Source organism: Trichoplusia ni, chromosome 8 (assembly GCF_003590095.1).
Source record: "Trichoplusia ni isolate ovarian cell line Hi5 chromosome 8, tn1, whole genome shotgun sequence".
In the NCBI taxonomy this organism is placed as follows: domain Eukaryota; kingdom Metazoa; phylum Arthropoda; class Insecta; order Lepidoptera; family Noctuidae; genus Trichoplusia; species Trichoplusia ni.
In genome coordinates this window covers 3201324-3221595 of record NC_039485.1, presented here as the reverse complement: position 1 = coordinate 3221595, position 20272 = coordinate 3201324, and the positions used below count along the sequence as shown (strand labels likewise).

Here is a 20272-nt window from a genome sequence, read left to right as displayed (position 1 = left end):
CGGAATTTCATTCTTGGGTTTCACAAATATTCAAGACACATGCACGAAGACACAAATACTTAGGACAAGCACGCGTGCATCACACTAACGCTTGTCTTACGCGTAGATGACGCGTGATCCGTGTATTAATAATTATATTTTGAAAAATGTAATATAGTACATTTCACTATTGATATTCATATCGATCGATTTCTTTAACCATGTAAATTATCCCTGATTCCAAGAAATCAGAACATTCTTTCACACATTTATTTTAATAAACATTTTGTAAAACAGACAATATTCTTAAATGGTTTTTCCCTATTTACTGTGTTGATATATGTATTCCATCGTTTACAAACATATTGTGTTGACCACCTTTCCCGGCCAACAGTGTACAGAATTGCTTTATGTGGGCAGTTGGTCAAGTTCGCCCGTTGTGCCCCATTGACATGGATAATTGAATTAAAAAGTAAGAATCGCACGCTTCACATCACTTCATAGTACTCATTGAAGACAAGTTTCTCATACTTAAATAACGCTATTCACAATACGCTAGCTAATTAGCCAAACATCGATGTGGAAAACAAAAGACTGTCAATGTAAGTTCTTACTGTTCTCATAAGTTTTTACGGTATGAAACAGAGTTGATATGAATCGTATCATCTATGTATTCAAAAGATAATGTAAGTATAATGTACTGTCGTTGTAGGTAGAGTTCATTGATAGATGGATAAATGTGTAATTGAAATTATTTGTCCCGATATTCAAAGTACGACACGAGCGTCCTGAAAATTTGCCAAAGTACCTAAAAGCCTTTTTCTTTCCACATCAAGACCAAACCAGCTACAATTTTAAGTCACCGGCCCATCGGCCTAGAGGGAGTCCTACACTGGGTATATCTACCGACCTATTGACCTCTACTCAAGGACTCGTCTGCTCTAGCCATCGGTCCGGTCTTAAAATAAGTCAAATCTAGAACAGATCGATGTGAATCCTGAAACCTTTTTTTAAATTATTAATAGTTCTTGAAGAAAAAGTTTTCACTCTACTAAATGAAAAATCCCAAAAAAGACCATAAATAAACAAGAAACTAATAATAGCAAGCCCTCAGTCGTAGGGGACAATATCTGCAATTAGAATTTAGCTCACGCCTACAAAATAAATTAGAAGTTAATAAAAAATGTTAATTAGTACGCCATGCTGTCGTCGGCTTTGGAATATAACTAAAGGTTAACTTTACTAATAAACTAAACGTGTTTTTATAGCAGTAATATCGGCCTAGAAATAGGTTCAACTTGGTACTTGATGGTTAAGGTATGTATGTGCATATATCGGTGTTGATAATAGATTTGTGAAGTTAATCTTTATATCAATCTCTTGATCTGAACAGAACCAAACTACTTTTAGACGTATGATACATAGGCTTCTGAATCTCTCTCATTTCTCTCTAAAATTAATGACGAAAGTGGATTGCACACGGACACAGACATGAATAGTCTTACAAATGCCTATTCCACGCGAGGATTGGACCCGCGACACTTCTCACTCAGTCGGTCCTGTGGTGCGGGAATAATAAATAATCCGATATCCTGTTAGATATAAAAGCATTCTAATCTCAATTAGATAACAATCAAAATTAGTTGCTAACCACGCAATAAGAATATTTTCTATCATTGCTATCGTTCAAAATCTCAATCTCTATTTAATGAACTATTGCAACCGTATGTGATAGCCGTTAGAATTATTGTAATAGAATATTAATCCTAACACATTTAGCTGGCATAAGGATTTTACAACTTCCACAAAACGTAGGACAGCATCGTTAACATATAATGAGATTACCAGCTCCACATGAGCTGTGTAGCCATACAAATTTGTACTATCAGATAGGTGTGCATAGTCTGGTTGTTTTCTTAACCTGAATTAACCTAGAAGTTGGATGCCGGATGCCTCCACTTAGGTATGTGGACGGCCATCTATCGCTCTGAGCTTGGATTGTTTTTTAAACATACTCCATTTAATCCCAGTAACTTACTGGATTTAAGTCAACTTATTGAGTAGGTGGCTAAGGAAAGTAGTTGTAGATATTAAGCGACTTAGTATATTTGAATTAAAGTTCAATAAACTGTTTCGGTATTATCATTTCCAGTAGACATTCGCAAAAAGGTTGTTCAGTTTAACTCACTTGACAAATCCATACAACTTAAAGATTGACATATTTTATGTCATCCATATTTATAAGAAAAAAATGGTCAAAAAAGTCCTTTAGCGCTGTTTCTTTAAAAAAATAAAAAATCTAAATGTCTAATATTACCAAGCAAAAATAGTGGATCCGATACTTTTTATTTTGATTTTCCGATCTGTTAGTTTGTTTTCTATACCTAGCTGTAAATAACCCATAACGAGAAAACGTAATTCATATTAATTTGTACACCAACAGCAACACGTTACTCCAAAAAAATCCAAATTCTCCTACTTCTTGCTATTGGGGTCAACAGTGATATTTCCATCTGTTAGTTTGTTTTTATGCCTAACTGATCGAAAATGAACAAGCATTGAATTGGGTATCTTCTTAATATAGTCAGTAACTTGCCACCATCAATAACCTTTCTTAATTAATTACATTCATTAGTTCTCCTTTTCGTAACAAATTGTGTACAAACCTCTTATTTACGACTTCCTTTAAAAGGAATATTTCTTCTCACAGCATTCCACCATTCCGACTAATTTCCAAAAACGTTGGAACTGTCTCTCGACCTTGCACTACTAATTTCATATTCAACGCCGACCCGCTCGAACATTTCAAATGTATGAGATCATTTGTATGCCCGAACTCTACATTTTATAAACACGAAAAATGGAATTACGGTTTAGGAAAAAGCTGGTAGAAATACTAGGTCTATTAGGGATGGCAGTTGTGTTTTGTTTTAAATAGGATTACGCCTGAGTTTCATTAGCCTCATTGTACCTTATACCTTTAAGTGAGTACGGCTACGCAGTTTTATTTTTATCAAAAGACATTTCGAGCATAAAGCTGAAGCGTTATGTTATGGAACTTAGGGAACGATAAAAATACTGGCAAATTCATTTTTCTGCCATGATCTACGACGCGCCATTCGCCTCTAAAAATCCATAAGAGTTTTTAAATAGTGTTTCATTTTATCACTGTTATCGTAATATCGTAAGAACTACTTAATTCAAAAGTACATTTTCCTAAATACCTATATTTCAAATTGAAGTGAAAATATTAATTAATCTTATCTACGAGATCATAACTACAAGACTATAATATTCTGACACTTGCGCTCATAAATTACAGCTGATTAGAGGTTACTGTCGAAGTATCAAGTTTTAAAATAAATTATTGATTCCTTGCTGTATGTTAAGTAATGATTAATTATTTTATTACTCTCTCGATTATCACTAGTTTGAAAATTGGTGAAATTTCAAAACTTTGAATATTTTTCATAGTGTGTCGATCGGTGTCATTACATGTTTTCGATTGTATTTTTATGCTTTAACGACACAAGCAGAAAATTTATCCTTCGCAATAATAATGTACCTACCTAATCATAACACAATTATTTCCATTTTAGGTTTCATGAATGTCGCAGACGAATGCGTGCCAGAGAACGTTTATATAAAACAAATTTTGTAAAACCCCACCAACCCATGTGACAAAAATGTTACAAGATGAAAAATTTCAAAAGCAATAACCTCCTTTTAATGTTTTTAATAGTTCAATAAGGAACAATATCAAAAACACCATCAAAACCTCAATAAATAAGTCAAACACAAAACGATCGGAAACAGCTAAAGAGGTAAGCCTCACGTACTATAGGAATGCTAGGAAAGTGTGCAAGTAACCCCAGAACGTGCTCTGTTTACCATGGGAGAGGTACAAAAACTTGGCGATTGTGATTCCTTGCGCACAAACTAATTTAGATTCTCTGAAGATTCTGAGACGGCGTTGATCAGGCTAGGTAGGTTTAGACTTGGACAATTTATGGTTCAGTTTCATGTTTGTGGTGAATTAATTCTTTAGAATTACATGCTTATCTGCTGCTAAAGCTGTAAAAAGCACTTTATTATGTGGAAAAAGTATTGATTGAACTACGGAATGGCATTGTTTGTGTTAAAATCCATGTAAGTATTTTGGTTGAAATGGTAAGTATTTATATATTGGAATAATATATTCTTGCCGGGACGTACATATTTCAAGGCCAAATAGAAATATAATTAGTTCTCTATAGAAAAATATTTTGAACTTATAATATCATTTCGTTGCTATCTCCAAAACCTTGGCAAAATGAAACGACCTAACCTATTTAAAAGTACCAAAAATGTAAAGAAACTGGAACTACGTTTCAATTCAAACCAGTGAATTATAAAACAAGTCTGCCGGCTCTAAACTTTTAACAGTTCAATTGAAACCGACGGCGACGTACAAATGTGCATATGGAAGCAACAGCGTGAATAATAAAATCAACGCTCCCCTGACCGCTTTGAGATAAGGAGACAAATCGGTGAAAACTTGTACAATGACCGAGAAAAGTAAAAACACTTTCTGTATATATATTGTTTGTAGGCCGCAAGTCCGCTTCCATCCGGATTCTTTGACGGACCACGTCCGGAACTCCGGGCTTATGTTATACCGAGAATGATTAAGAAATAAGCGGTAGCAACATGGAAATCCGTTGTGACATATTCCGTAACGTGTAGGTTGAACTGGAAAGATAAGAGAACCGTAGTAGTTGACAAAAATCTCGTTTGTTGTATTTTTGATGATGTTTATTTCAGCTTTGCCCTTATCACGCCCAAAGTTGATTTATGTTCTTTCCCATTGGAATACAAAGTATACCAATGAGATATTAAGCTCGCAAAGGGAATTATAAATCCGGATTATTATAACGTTGTTTTCAATTTTTGGAACGAAATATTTCTGAAACAATTTTATATTTATTGAGCATAGAATAAGAAGGCTAAGTAATTTAAAATTCTTTTAATCTGCTATTATGTAGGTAAGTAATTACAAGACTGAAGGGCGTATACCGTTCAAAAAGGAAGATCTATTCTTTGAAACTATGGGTGAATAATAACGGCAAAAATTCTAAACATTGTTACAGACAACGGGTATATGTGGAATGCGAATACGTAAAACAAAAGGTAAGGTCAAGTTATGACTCATAGTAAATAACTTGTGTAAGAATAGAAGGGATCAATAGATGATAAAAATGTGGGGAAAATAAATACCTACCTCGAAGAATATATTCAACATTCTGGCTTATTTTGCTATCCGTCCATCCTTTTGATAAAAACCTCCTTCATATTTATTGAAGGTTTGAGCATTGATCACCGCTTCTGCTCACTCATTGTTACTTGAAGATTTCACGGTCCTATATTTTCAATCCAAGTCTACTCCCATTTTAATTCATCATTTTTCAATAGTCTCTTCGAATAATTAAGAAAGTACGTGTTTTAAAAAGACACATTAATTTGCCTGTGTTGAGATTGAATCCATACTAAATACGCATGGCAAGCACGAAACTAATCTTACCATAATATTCTTCATTTTCCCTTCGAAAAAGTATTTAATTAAATAAGGGTTATATGTTTAATAGATTAAAAGTCAAATCAAGTGACCTACGTCCCGTTAGCGAAAGCTCAGTGCCAATCGGGTCGCCTTTGTGATTATTGTAATTTATTTATAATGCCCATGCCGGAATGTTATTGAATACATTATTGGCAATTGACAATTTGAAGCCGAAAAAGGAGTTAAATTCCGAATCATTGCTTTGTCTGAATATATCCAATTTGTAATGTGGGTAGGTTTCAAAGTTTTGGCACAAAGAGGGCTATTTTTGTAATCATGTCACAACTCGATTCTTCGAAACCTTGAACTGCATTTAGATTGTTTGACAATAGGTACCTAAATAGTCTAGACTCGCCCATGTCTGATTGAAAACAATCAAATTATTGGTAATCTTGATTTTTCTAGAATTGGTCGAGAAAAATTACTATCATGGTAATTATTACCATTTGCGGTTTTCATTAGAATACATTAATAATCTCTGGACAAAACTCAAGTTTAATACGATGATTAGTTCAGTTCATATGGAATGACATAAATTAACTTCTATGTTGAAGTTTATTTGAAGTATAATAAATCAAGTCTTCTTCTTATAGAATTAATAATTTAGTAATTGCAAAGTCTGTCGTCTCGTCTAGATACTGGTGTTTCCCACTAATCGTGTTCTAGAGATCAAGGGACCTACAACCAGATCTCATAGAATCATAATAGCAGATGAGGAAAAGAGATGCCGCACTACATTGTAAAGTGCTGTCACGCTTCCACAACTGCAACATTATTAGATTTAGAGATACGTAGTAGGTTCTTTGACTGATTCCGCTCCGTGTAAATTACTGTTAGACGTATCTAGACTATAAGTCGACCTCACTTTAGCTAAGAACGATTTTATTCTACAAAATGTGTAATACAATGTCTCCATGGGATCGACATGTGGTCTATCATCAAAGTCTGAAGTAATGTTGTTGTGACAAATACAGATCATGATGTTACGGAAAGTATATTTTTGACTAATATAATCCTTGAAAATAATAGAAAATGTGTAGGAATTTTTTACTCTTATGACTTCGTCCCGATGAAAAAATGAAAAGTTTGTTACTACAAGAACTGTTGACTTGTAAACTTTTTAAGCTCTACAACTACACATGATGCTCTTTTTTTGGATTCCTTCTTTTTTTCTTTCTTTACTTCTGCAACAACTTTATACGTTCTTAATTATCCACCTTAAGGTTTTTTTCTCAAATCTACCATTACTAAAATGAAGTCAATGGATTGCCTTGCCTATGACACTAAATATCTATACTTATGTATCAAATCTTTATTTCTCTTTTATGATACCGTCAGGCGAGGAAAGTGTGGCATTTTCCTGTCAGGAACAACATAACTTTCTTCGACATACCTTACCCACGATTAGTTTACAACCATGAATCAAATGTCGGCTATAGAAACAGAAAACGGGTTATAACGGAACAAATTTTGCCAATACTTATAAATAACCAGTCTTAGGTCACACCTGTAGTATGTGGCTCAAATAAATAATTAAAACTTGTTTTTGGGTGCCATATATCATTATTGATGTATTTAATGTTATACGAAATTGTTTTAATCAAGGCAAGTGTACCTCTGTCTGACATACTGTAGTGTAAAAATGGAACACTTTTCTTGGTTGATAATTTGGTCATTAATCATTTGATGGGAAACTGATGATTAGTCAGATGTTAAGTGATATCCGAGTTGATTAGAGATGCATCGTTAGGTCGATTGGAACTGCAGCTGTTTTCAATTTGGGACATACTATCTTCGCTGTTCTTCGATCTGATTCACACCTATTGGCATTAACGCCATTAATAAGAACAGTTGACTCAATAGATTGAACTTTAGCCTTGGGGTGTGGTGTAGCGAATATTTTTTCGCCATGTAACGGTGTCGTGTCTTCGAAGTCGAACACCGTATCAACAGTTAGGCCTGAGGCCCTTTTGGGAACCTCCTTCAATTGCTAGAAAAACAGCTTGAAATGATAGAGTAAATCTAGAACATGGACCATTGAGTGGACCAAGGAGAATCTATTGATTTTATGACAGCAGGATGAAAACTAAATTCAAAATAGGCAAAAGTGACCGAAATGGGGCTGGGCTTTTAATAATCTGGATGACGGCTATGAGATCATATGCTTTAAAAGGATACTGGTATATATGGTAAGTTATTGGAGAAAAAAATATCGTTACTTAAATCACACTCCTGATCGCGTCAATGACGCGACAGAAAGTCCTCGTACCCTACCGATACACCATTTAAATTTGAACCAATATTTTAATAAACAAAACAGAAAGTCTAAAGTGCAGTTAAAACAAAAATATTCATATTTCTTCTAAGCAAATACTGCACTTAACTTCAAAGGAAACGATCGAGGCTTTAATTAAAAGAAGCCATTCCGATTCACTTGCAATTCCATTTTCATTAAAAAGAAAAACAATTTTCTAGTTGAAAATAGAAACATGAACATTTGTCATGACGTATTTCTCCCCTTTGAAACGGAATTATGTAAGTACCTTTTGGCTTTGACCGACTTGAAGGATCATGAAGAGATATTGCCTCAATTACTCAACTTTCAGCAGCATTCGTGGTCCCTGATGTGTTGTATAAAGTAGGTATTATGTTAGCCACTGGACATGGGTTTTGAGAACCCAAATGACGAGTGAGTATAAAAATTAAAAAGTAAAAATATTTTTAGTCGGTTTGAGAGATATTATCTATAATTAAACATAATCAGCTGCGAGCTTTGCCCATATATGGACAGTAAAAGATGAGACTAGTTGCTTAGAAGTTAAGCGCTTTAGTTATTATCTTAACAATTTTATACAGAAATGACGTCAGGCTTACTTAAGTTGCACTTACTATTATTTGATCAATATATGTTCGAGAGACAGAGACAGTACGTATCCAATATTATTCATAAAACTATTCAGCGAATGTAGAAAAACAATCTTTGTCGACGTTGTTGACGTCATTTATTTGTTTGGCGGGCTATTAGTATTTTCTTTTTCAAATGAATCACGACCGACAATTTAAGCGTATCTGACATTTAGAACAGGTACCCCAATCCTTTTAACTACCGAAATACCAACCCATTAACTTTGGACATGCCTACAACCATTAAATATTTACAACAAAACAATAAATGAGTCACACCGATAATAATGGTATGCTGCCAGCATTCCCATTTACTGGCGTCCCATACAAAATGATAACAATTCCCTTCTGTTAGTGCGATACCAACGGTTGCCACACAAATACGTTTAACGGTCATTTTGTTAAAAATCGAATCCAAATCAAGTGTCAAATAATTCAGAATTAAAAACAAACGAATTCTTTCGTTCTACATTTGAGGATTACAATTTTAAAAAATATTAAGAAAGATTTACGTAAAAAGAAATCGGTATCTATATTCAAACTTTGAAAATGGCAAAAGTGTTCTATGTAGTGATGTGCTTAGTGCTATTGCATGTGATATCGGCGAAGTATGTCGATAAAAGAAAATGTCCCGAAGTTAGAGCTGTACCGCATTTCGATTTGCCGAGGGTATGTATTTTTATGTTGCTTTTATGTTTTGTTATTATATCGGTAAGTGGAATTACCTAAAACGTGGTATTAAGTATGTTTAAGCTATCTACCATGTTTGCGTCTCGTTAAAGAAAACGTTTGGTAAAAACTTGAAGTATCCTACGAATATAATAAACGCGAAAGTTTGTATGTATAGATGTTCGTTCCTCTTTCACACAAAAACCACTGAACAGATTTAGTTGAAACTTAGTTTACAACAAGGATTAACACATAGGGTAATTTCTATCCCGATTTTTTGTTCCCGAGGGATAATTTTCGATTTAGAGCGGGTGAGCTCGCGGGCAACAGCTAGTTGTGTATATAAATAAACAGAAAGTTTGTCCGAAAGTGGTCGTTTATTGTCTTACTCTAAGAATTATATGCGTGATAATATTCTGGGTCTATTTCCGTTGGAAAATTAAGTGAAAACCGGATCAAATAGAAATTCCGTTGTGTACCGTTGTAACAATGTTTTGTGAGAGAGTTAACAATTAGGAAGAACAAACATCCCTAGTTTTGGGATTGCCGGAATAGACTATTGTTTTTATTTGGCAAATGAAAGCTATGAAATTAATTAATTTATGTTTCCTTATAATTGTAGATATATTTTACTTATTTTCTTTCGCTGATCTATACGAACTATTTTGTCACATTTGTACATTTACACATTACAATATTATGTATTTGGATCAAAATTTGAACCACTTTTCAGTGCAATTATTGCGCTTCTTATCTCTAATTTTAGAGGTCGAACCTAAACCAAATTTCGAACAATTAATTTTAAAATTAACCATCAATAACTTTATAAATCAATAACTTTTCTCTTATTTCTTCTTTCCAATCTGGTTTCCGTTCTGGCCATAGTACCGTCACTGCCTTGTTGAAGGTGACTGACGACATCCGCTGGGCAATGGAGAAAAAGATGATGACGGTCCTTGTCCTGCTTGACTTCAGCAGTGCCTTCAACTCGGTAGATTTTGATGTGCTACTTGGCATCCTAAAATCTCTAAATTTCTCTTCTACATCCCTAGCATGGTTAGATTCTTACCTTCGGGGTCGCTCGCAGTGTGTTCGCCTTGAAGAGTCTCACTCTGATTGGTGCGAGCTCACGGCGGGTGTTCCCCAGGGTGGCGTCCTTTCTCCTCTTCTCTTCTCTATTTTCATCAACTCTGTAACTAGAGTAATTGCTTCCCACTTCCATCTTTATGCAGACGACTTGCAGCTGTATCGCCACTTTCCAGCTGCTGAGGCAGACTCTGCCATTGCTGCCATGAATAAAGACCTGGCTTCCGTTTGTTCTTGGGCTGAGTCTTATGGTCTTAAGGTGAATCCATCAAAGTCACAGGCAATCATCATAAGTAGCAGGTCTTTGGGGAGCCGATTAAATTTATCATCGTTATCGCGCCTGTACTTTGATGGAATCCCGATCAAGTTCTCGGAAACCGTAAAGGATCTGGGGATTATATTGGACACAAATCTCTCGTGGCGTCCTCAAGTTGCCGAAGTTAGCCGTAAAGCCCATTTTTCCTTTCATTCCCTCAAATCCCTTCAACACTTTCTACCTCTTCAAACTAAAATCTCACTAGCCCTATCTTTAATCCAACCCATCATCGATTATGCTGATGTTTGCTATCTGGATGCTAACGAGGAGCTCCTTAATAAACTTGAGCGCTTGCAAAATCTATGCGTACGTTTTGTATTCGGCCTGCGCAAATATGACCATGTGTCTCACCTCCGTAAGCAGCTTAAGTGGCTCCCAATCCGCCTTCACCGGAACACTCGCATTTTATGCTTACTGTACAATGTCCTGCACAATCCTTCGTATCCCTCTTACTTGCGTGAACGCTTTTCCTTTACCCGACCTCCTGATGTCCCTTGCAGATCGCATATAAAATCCTTGTTGCATTGCCCATCCCACTCCACTGACTTCTATTCCTACTCCTTTACCATTCACGCAGTAAGACTTTGGAACTCGCTTCCGCCTAACATCCGTGATTCCAAATCTCTTCATATCTTTAAAAAACGCGTCAAAGAGCATTATCTCTCTCATGACTGACTTATTTTGGATATACATATATATATATTATAGTATTTATACCTATGTATGTATGCATATATATATTTATATATTATAATATATTGTTAGTTATATGTAGTATGTATTAGTGTCAATTTATTTATTAGTTTAATTTTTATTAGTTTAATTGAGCCACACACCATGACTGCCAATATTGACGACTTCTCCTTTCGCGGGTCTGCTGGCAGAGATTTCTTAAGAAATAAGCAGTACCCTTGTACATCATTTATGTTTATAATGTTATGTTACTTTTAAGATCTCTTGTGTGTGTACATAAATTATTAAATAAATAAAAAATAAATTGTAACTATAGGTAGATATATACTAACAACATTAATCGTGTGGGTGGCGGAAGCTTCTGATAAAAAGTCAACGCTACTCGTTCAATAGGGACAAAACTTAAATAAATTGTGATGGTTTGTACCTATAGTAAGTAAGTAATAAATGAAATCAGACAGTTCGAAGTCGGTACAATTCAAGTCCAAAGGAGTCGATTACAAAAAAATATAAATTCCTATTCATCTAAGTCGTTCGAATCCTTATGGCTATTTACCCCCTTGGGGAGGAAGAGGGTAGTATCAGACTCTTACTGACCTAATGTAAACGGCCGTGCTATGTCGGAATATCAATTTAACCCTTCGTAAATTTGTATGACCAATTCTTATAAAAATAACATGATGGCTCTTAAATTAATGAACTTGTCGAAAGCATTTTAATGTCGGCCATGATGATCTACACAGTTTATCTATAACACCGTCCACAACGGAAGCAAAGATTAAAAGGCTTCCAACGAGTCTTCATTTCAATCACAACACAGGCCTTGACAAACGGATTAAGTCTTGATATACACAAGACAAGTGCTTCTTCCTTGACAACTGAATGCCGCCCATTACATAGAAACACAATGATACTTTGAAAGCAATATTTAATGCTTCAATAATGGGCACTTAGCATTCAATTTCACTTTCTATTTGACAAGGATAATGTTTTCTAATGAATTCATAACGTCTGGCATTGCCTCGTTTTGACGTTCAAAGTTCAGATGCTCAAATACTCAGATGACAATTCAGCTTTCTACGAATAAAATTTGTAAAGTCAATTCATTTCATTTTGCATACCACGTTATACAGTATGTGTTCAAAATTCTGTGCGATCAATCAAGGGGTGGAAGTGTAGTATAAAATGATTAAATCATTGTAATTATTTTATGGAAAAAAGAAACCATAGATTGTTTTCCGATAATTTTAATTAATTTTAAATACTTCATACACTGCTTCATACTCATAGCATTGGCATTAAACAAACTAAACTAATGAATCAAACAACTAATTAACTATCTAAAATTAAGATTTGTTGCAATAGTGAAATTTCCGAAAACTCTCTATAATTTTTATCGTTAATGCTTTGCTAATGAAATACATTTTAATGTTTTATGAAGACCTATATTTGATAATTGTTTATCTGATATTGTCATTTAGCATAAAGTTATGTAATAAATGAATCTATAATTTTACTTAGTTGGATAAGTAAGTTTATTCCAATAAACAAATTAAGATAATTGAAACAGCAAATGTTTAAATGCATGTTTACTGGCACTCCTCAATTAATGTTATTCTGTCTGAAAAATAAAAAATCCTTAGCAACGTAACGTAAACTTATTATAAATACTGCCACGCAGGTAAGTAGGACAATAATTTGAAGGCTTTGTGCTAAGCGGATTCTAGGATAGGATTTAGGTACTCATAATTTCCCTTTATGACGATGTTATGCGGCTCCTTTACGACCAAAACATTTATTTAAGTACTGGCTATATGTTTATAAATAGCCTATTATGGTAATACCAACTGTCGTTAAACATGAGCTATCTTAAATAGAAACTTAAAGCAGTAAATTGCTTTCACACAATATAAAATCATGTATAAGCGTATAGCAATAGAAATCGCTTATCAAAAAGCAATAATTTTGTCACTAACATTATGGCATGTTTGAACTAAGTATACAATATAACAGATTAGAAACCTCAACATTTTTCAATAAGCTTTAGTTAAAGCGCCTGACTAAAAACTAATAGCAATATCACGTTATACCAACTTAGAAATACGATAAAGTAAGGCGCAAAATTACGTTAGCTTAATACGAGCAAAACTAGTGCTTATGTCACAGAGTTTAAAACTCAATTTTGTTTACAGATGCTAGGAGACTGGTTCGTAGTGGAATATTATGCGAGTGCTGAAGAGGCTCTTTCGTACAGCTGTATGAAAGCCGTATTCACTGAAGACGACCACGTCGCGACCGCTGGTCTGTATAAAACTATTTTTGCTTAGACTTACAAGTATTTAGTAAGGATAATCTTGTATACCCTTGTAATGAGCTTTATTGTGCATCGATAATTACTCACTTATTACTAATTATTTCATTTGATAATAGACTTATTTTTTTACATTCAACTCCTAATTGCTAGTCTAACTAATTAGTTTACAATATCGAAGGTAGTATTACTTACTGCGACACCTGAAAGACTTTTTGATATTTTAAAGTATAACTGCGAGGCACTACCTAGTAACACCTCAACTCAAACAGACTCCAGCTCTGAATTCAACTATAAATCATCAAAATCGGTTCACCCATTCCGGAGGTTTGAAGCAACAAACATTAAAAACAGATGAATTGACAGACTCTACTTTTTGAAGATGGTTGTAACTTATAACCTTTTTACAATAATCCATTAACTTACAGATGGCTCTATAGAATGGACTCCAGGAGTAACAATGAACTTCACATACCGTTTCGCTGATGATCCTTTAGGAGAGAATCTGTTGGGCAACATCACTTGGCGAGTGGACCTCAACCAGCCGGCACACTGGACTCATGCTGAGAGGACATGTAATTGCTTTATTAAAATAGTAAATAATTAAGCCTATAATATGCAGCTATGGGTAATTGGCGAATACTAACAGAATTTAGCAATTCTCTGGATGAGACTTGGCAACAGGTATTTTTTTAATTGGATAAGTTCGTCACGCGTGCCCGTCATTGCAACTCCTTTAAACAACGATCAATAAAGATAAAAAACAAAAACTAGATACCACTTGAGCTTGGTGTGTCCCAGAGGAACGATTTACTTTCTTGGAACCCGCATCGAAGTTAATAGAAGAAGTCATTATGAGGAGCAGGAAAAATATTTTCCACTCGTTTTTTTGGATAAGGTACACTATTATATTATTCTTTGACGGACCACGTCCGGAACTCCGGGCTTATGTTATACGAGAATGATTAAGAAATAAGCGGTAGCAACATGGAAATCCGTTGTGACATATTCCGTAACGTGACGATGTGGTAATCGAGGGGTAAGACGGCAAGACTGCCAAATTTATGGTCTTGAGTTCGATTCCAAAGTACGTACTGACTTTTTGAATTTTATGTACGTTTCAGATATAAATATCACAGCTTCCGTGTTTTGGAAGACACAAATCTGATCCGTCTCCGGTCATTTTGAACTGCTGTAATACCCAACTGAAATTAAGGGCACAAAGAGTGTCCCTTTATTATCGGGAGATACCGATAAATAAACGTGTCTTAATCTCATGATTTCTCCCTTAACATATGTAATACAACTACCATCGTATACACAAATACAAGCAACATCTCACAATAAGTACAGTTATATGTACTTATTGTGAGATGTTCCTTATTCCTTACAAAATAAATATCCTCTCATCCCTAAGATAACGAAAGTCCCGAGCAATCTGTTAGCAGTATCCTTATACTCGCAGATATCTCTCACTTGTCTCTCACGACACGCAACACATTATTCTTGGTCGTTCACCACATGACAATTAATTAACATGACGTCAATTCAATCTCGACCTTTTATTAATGTAGTTAAGGTGTGATTTGGAGTGGGTCTGCTGTTACGAAGTTATGCTTACTGATATGTGCTTGAAGGGTCTCGTCTTGGAAGTTTAACGCTAATCATTAATAAAGAACTTACGCTAAGTATAGACCTTGAGCTTGAGTTAACAGATTCTGAGGGGTATACGTCAACCGCATACTTATATACATATTACATAGTACTAGCTATTACCTGCGGATCCGCCCACTACAAATCGAAAATGATCCTACGGGAACATAAAATCGATATAAAAACTATGTTTTGTGTTAATCCAGGTTATAAACTATCTGTATACCAAGTTTCGTTTAAATCAGTTGAGTGGTTTTTGCGTGAAAGAGTAACAGATCTCCATACATACAAACTTTCGCGTTTGTAATATTCGTGGGATTGAAATAGTTTTTGTAGATGCTTAAAACAATGAAATAACATCTTGAGAACTAAACATATCAGAATTCGTTTGAACTTTTATTAATCAAAATAGGAACGAACTTATGAACCCACAATTAATAAAGAGGAGCTCGTGGCTAAGCTATAACCGCATAAGTGACTCGATCACAGGTTAAGCTATGCTTGACGCGGTTGGTTCGTAGATGGGTGACCATCTTTGTCATAACGAGTTCCTCCGTGTTTCGGAAGGCACGATAAATTGTGGGTCCCGGCTGTTATTCCTACATCTTTGACAGTCGTTACAAAATAGTCAGAAGCTTGAAAAGTCTGACAACCAGTCTAACCAAGGGGTATCGTGTTGCCCAGGTAACTGGGTTGAGGAGGTCAGATAGGCAGTCGCTCCTTGTAAAACACTGGTACTTAGCTGAACCCGTTTGGACTGGTAGCCGACCCCAACATAGTTGGGAAAAGGCTAGGTCAATGATGATGAATTAGTAATGAAGACGCGTGGCCATCAATAATTGTTTCCATATCAGAAGAAGTGTTTGCTCAGAAGTGGGCAGTGCAAACCGGTGCTAAGCAGTTATTATGAATATGATAATTACTATAACTGTGGAATTTGCACGTTTGCCAGTAGGCGGTATTATTGTGTATGTGGTGAAGCACATTAAATCCGTCCGCTCTTGTTTGCACCATGTCTATTTGAAGTACTGATTATATTTTAATTAAGTATCCATTCTAGGCATGGAAGTATTCGCAGATTTTTCAAGAACGACTATCAATCAATTCTCAACACAACTTCACACCTTTACCTGAGTAGAGGTAACCACGCCAAACATTGGACAAACGTTATTTGTTATCCACAAATGTTTGTCCTGAGTCTGGGTATCTTTATTCATGTGGCTTGAATGTTGGTGAAACCCCCATGGGCTTAATTCCTTCCAGCGCGAATTGTTTTTTTAAGATATAAGAAAAAGGAATATTACGCATACAGTACCTTTCAAATTATCACCGATTGTTTTTGAAAACAGAAACATCTACAGAAAGTGAAGAGTTGTTGTTTATTAAACTACGAAAAAAAATATAAGCCAAATAACGTACCCACATTTAAAACAGCAATAAATATCTCCAGATATTTTTTCTCAATCCCAATTTCCATCTACCTATATTACCTCCAATCTTTATTCTTCCAGATGACGGCATATACAACACGTACGTGCTAGACACCGAGTACAAGACCTGGGCTCTCCTCCTCCACTGCGCTGAGCAGACGGAGGGAGCTCGGTACTTGAGTGCCTTCGTCCTTTCGAGAACGACGTCGCTACCGAAGAACGTAATGGCTTACTTACGTGATAAACTGCCGAGGTAATACCCTAATGGTTTTATGGATGGGGATAGTATGCAATGTACTTATGTACACTTGTATTTCTACTGGGTAACTTTTGTATCAGAATATTGGTGCAATGGGAAGTTGTGATAGAGTTACGTAGTGAGACACAACGTAGACGTGAAATCATTTATTCTGTCGTGTAATCATTTGTGATAATAGAATATTTTTTCTGAATCTTTTTATCTTCCTGCATGAGATTCGTATGTTTTTGGGAGCGTGGTTGTATAAAAAAATTAACAATTTGGATACTGAAACCAATGTAATTCATAAATGTATGAGTAGGCATAACGCCATCCATAATTATGTATGACAGCAAAAACCGATGAAACGTTAAATTGAAATTCTCTCATCCCATACATACAGCGCATGTAGGCAAGAAACAATAGAAACATTACAATACATAATGAACGATTACCAATTCTAAAGCCATCATTTTACTTTCATCAAAACGTTTTCTCATGACCACGATCCGACAATAACATGGTAATCAGGATTCGAGTTAACTTGAAAACATTAAGACTGGGTTTTTGGTCTAGTGGTTAGTGGCCCTGACTGCTATGCCGGAGGTCGTGGGTTCGATTCCCATTCAGGACAAATGTTTGAGTGATGAGCACGGAAATTTGTTCCATGTTTGTGTGTAACTTATCTACTTACTTACGTATTTATGTTTATCAATTGTCTAGTACTTATACTACAAGTTTAGCTTAGTCTGAAACTGCGTTTACATTATTAAATAATGTAACGGATTACTCACGCGTATTTATCAGGATAGCCCGACTATTTTCGGCAGACGCGGCGGGATCGCGCGTCGAACTAGTCGGGCTACAGTAGTTAACCGTAACATCATTTAATTACGAGTAAATGGCGTTGTAAATTGATATTCAAATATTTTTATTGGAAAAAATAACTAAAACCTAGCACAGGTTTTAGTGTGGAATCCTTTTCCTAAAAATATAACAACACTGTTTTAAAGGATGATCGAAAGGTGTTAGGTACATTTTAAATGGATATAAGCTTTTCTGGCTAACCGGGTTAGTATGGAATCGGATTTTTGAAGTGCCGTTTTGTTTGATTTTTGACTGTACACCTGAAAGCGAAAATTGGATTCGTGTTCCATGGGACAGAATACTACACTAGCAATTTGGAAAGAGAGAATTATTTCTATCAGCTTCGCCTATCACCGTTTAGATTTTACCAATTATCGATGATGCCTTATTATATTTTTCTTTCATATCGTTTCCGTGACGTTGGTTATCAGAAATAAATGTACTCCTATCGACAGATATAGATAGTGCGAATTGCTCTCTTGGAATTAATTAATCAATCAATGTACCCGATTCTCAAATAAAATAAAGTATCTTTGTTTTTTTTCAAAAATGTGGTAAAAGAGATGAAAGCAGTACAACACACACTTGGATAGAAATTAGTTGGAGTTTATTAAAACAAACCAGCAAGCAATTACGTACCTAATATATCAGCCTAACTTCTGAAACCTTTGATTAACATCTCCGTTTAATTCCAGATACGACGTGGATGTTAACTACGTGTTCCCGATTCCACACAAGGATTGTTCGACCAAACCAGCCAGATTTGACTACACACCAATTTTGGTTGAAGTCGGCAGTAAAGTCCCAAAACGTCCTGGCGTTAGCTACAAAGTGGCTTTCGGCCATTAAGTTTTGAGAAAACTATTTTTTTTCAGATTTATATAGCTTCGAAACGTGTTTGAAAGAGTTCACTTTAACTTTCGAGACTAGATAAGTGACATACAAGCTGACAATGTTCCAATCTCTCTTTCGCATTGAGCGTGACTCGTGTTAAAAATGATCTTATTTTCATATTTTTCAGTAATATGGAGATGAGAATTATATGCAAAATAACGAGATCGTATCGGTCTCATATATAACGTGACTCGTAATAATATTGTTATTTCTAAAGTTTCGATTGGCATTAACGCATTAATTGTTACTTATATATGAATCGCAAAGAAGACGCTTTATACTAATATAATCAATGATCGTCTCTACGGTTTCAAAAAACATTTTTTATAATCATCTTATATAACAATTTCGGCTAACATATATTTTATTTTCACAAAAACAAAACAGCCCCAAGATACCTAAGCAACCATTTGAAATATTAACGTATCCTTAAGAAAATGATGAATGATGAAAGATCGAAGTAATAATATTATATCTATGTTAAAACGAAATGTGCCTCAAGTAGAACGTCTTGTGAAATTTTACGGTGCATTAAGCGAAGCAATTTTCTAACGATGAAACAATAAAGTCTTTATTTCATGATTTGGGTTTTTCTTTTGCATTAACACCTGTATTAATATTTGTCGACTCTATTCGTTGTAAATGAATTCGTAAACACGAACACAATTCGTATTTTCGAACACATATTACATTTTCTACAAATAACTCGTATCTACGTCTTAGAAGTTATAACGTGTTAATGTTTTTAATAGAAATTTATGAGTCCTTGGGATTGATCTTTAGTATTTAATTTATTGTCTACGATAACCTGCTGTTTGTGAGGATCCGAAGCTGAAATGATTTTTCACTTTATTCTCCTTAAGTGAGTCTTATAACTTTTGAATGTAAATCGATCATATCAAAATTAAAATAAAGCTTAGTCGATTACAGAAAAATCTTACATAATTAAATAAACTTATTACTAAACCATATTTACTAATACTTAGTTACAAAAACTAGGACACCAAAGCCAATAAATAAATAAAAATAATTGCAGCCGACAGAATGCTATAAGAATTTATAGTTTCACAGTCCAATTATTGTAAATTCAATGTTAAGAATGACTTCAAAGAACTGATAGGGCATGCACATTGTTCTATGCCTCGTTTAGTATGCAATGGCGTAGCTGTCTACACACTAAACAATACAGGCAGACTCATGTTATGACATTCAAACTTGACCGTGTCCAATACTGCCGGTAATAACCAAGAAATAATATTTCCGAATGACGTCAGAGGCATGGTTTCAAATTGAAAGACAAGTTCAAGTTACGAAATTTCAAATGGCCTCAAAAATCAAATTTCAAACTCGTCCTGATGAGGTGAATGCTGAGGTTTTTTTGTTGATATTTGAGAGTTTTAAAGGGCCTATAGGAAGTAAAAGGATTGTTGCTCTCTGTTACAAAAATATTCTTATTTCAATAGGAATGTTTAATTACTAGTCCTTTCAACTTTAATTAAACTGATAATGATATAGAGTTGCTTTTAAATAATAAAAAAAACTACTGCCCCAAACTTGATGAAATGGACCAAATGACAGCTATTTGACGTCAAATATAAAAATATTAACGAAATCTGTTCATGATTCCAAAATTCTG

General features: G+C 34.9%; 1 protein-coding gene across 1 annotated transcript; it reads left to right on the top strand.

Annotated features, from left to right (window-relative positions):
• Positions 1-8825: 8825 nt before the first annotated feature.
• On the top strand, positions 8826-19218 carry LOC113496701. Its single transcript, XM_026876004.1, has 5 exons — positions 8826-9148; positions 13436-13544; positions 13983-14129; positions 16719-16890; positions 18438-19218. Exons 1-5 carry the CDS (start codon positions 9029-9031, stop codon positions 18589-18591), a joined length of 702 nt encoding a protein of 233 aa, XP_026731805.1. The 5' UTR covers positions 8826-9028; the 3' UTR covers positions 18592-19218.
• The last annotated feature ends 1054 nt before the right edge of the window (positions 19219-20272 follow it).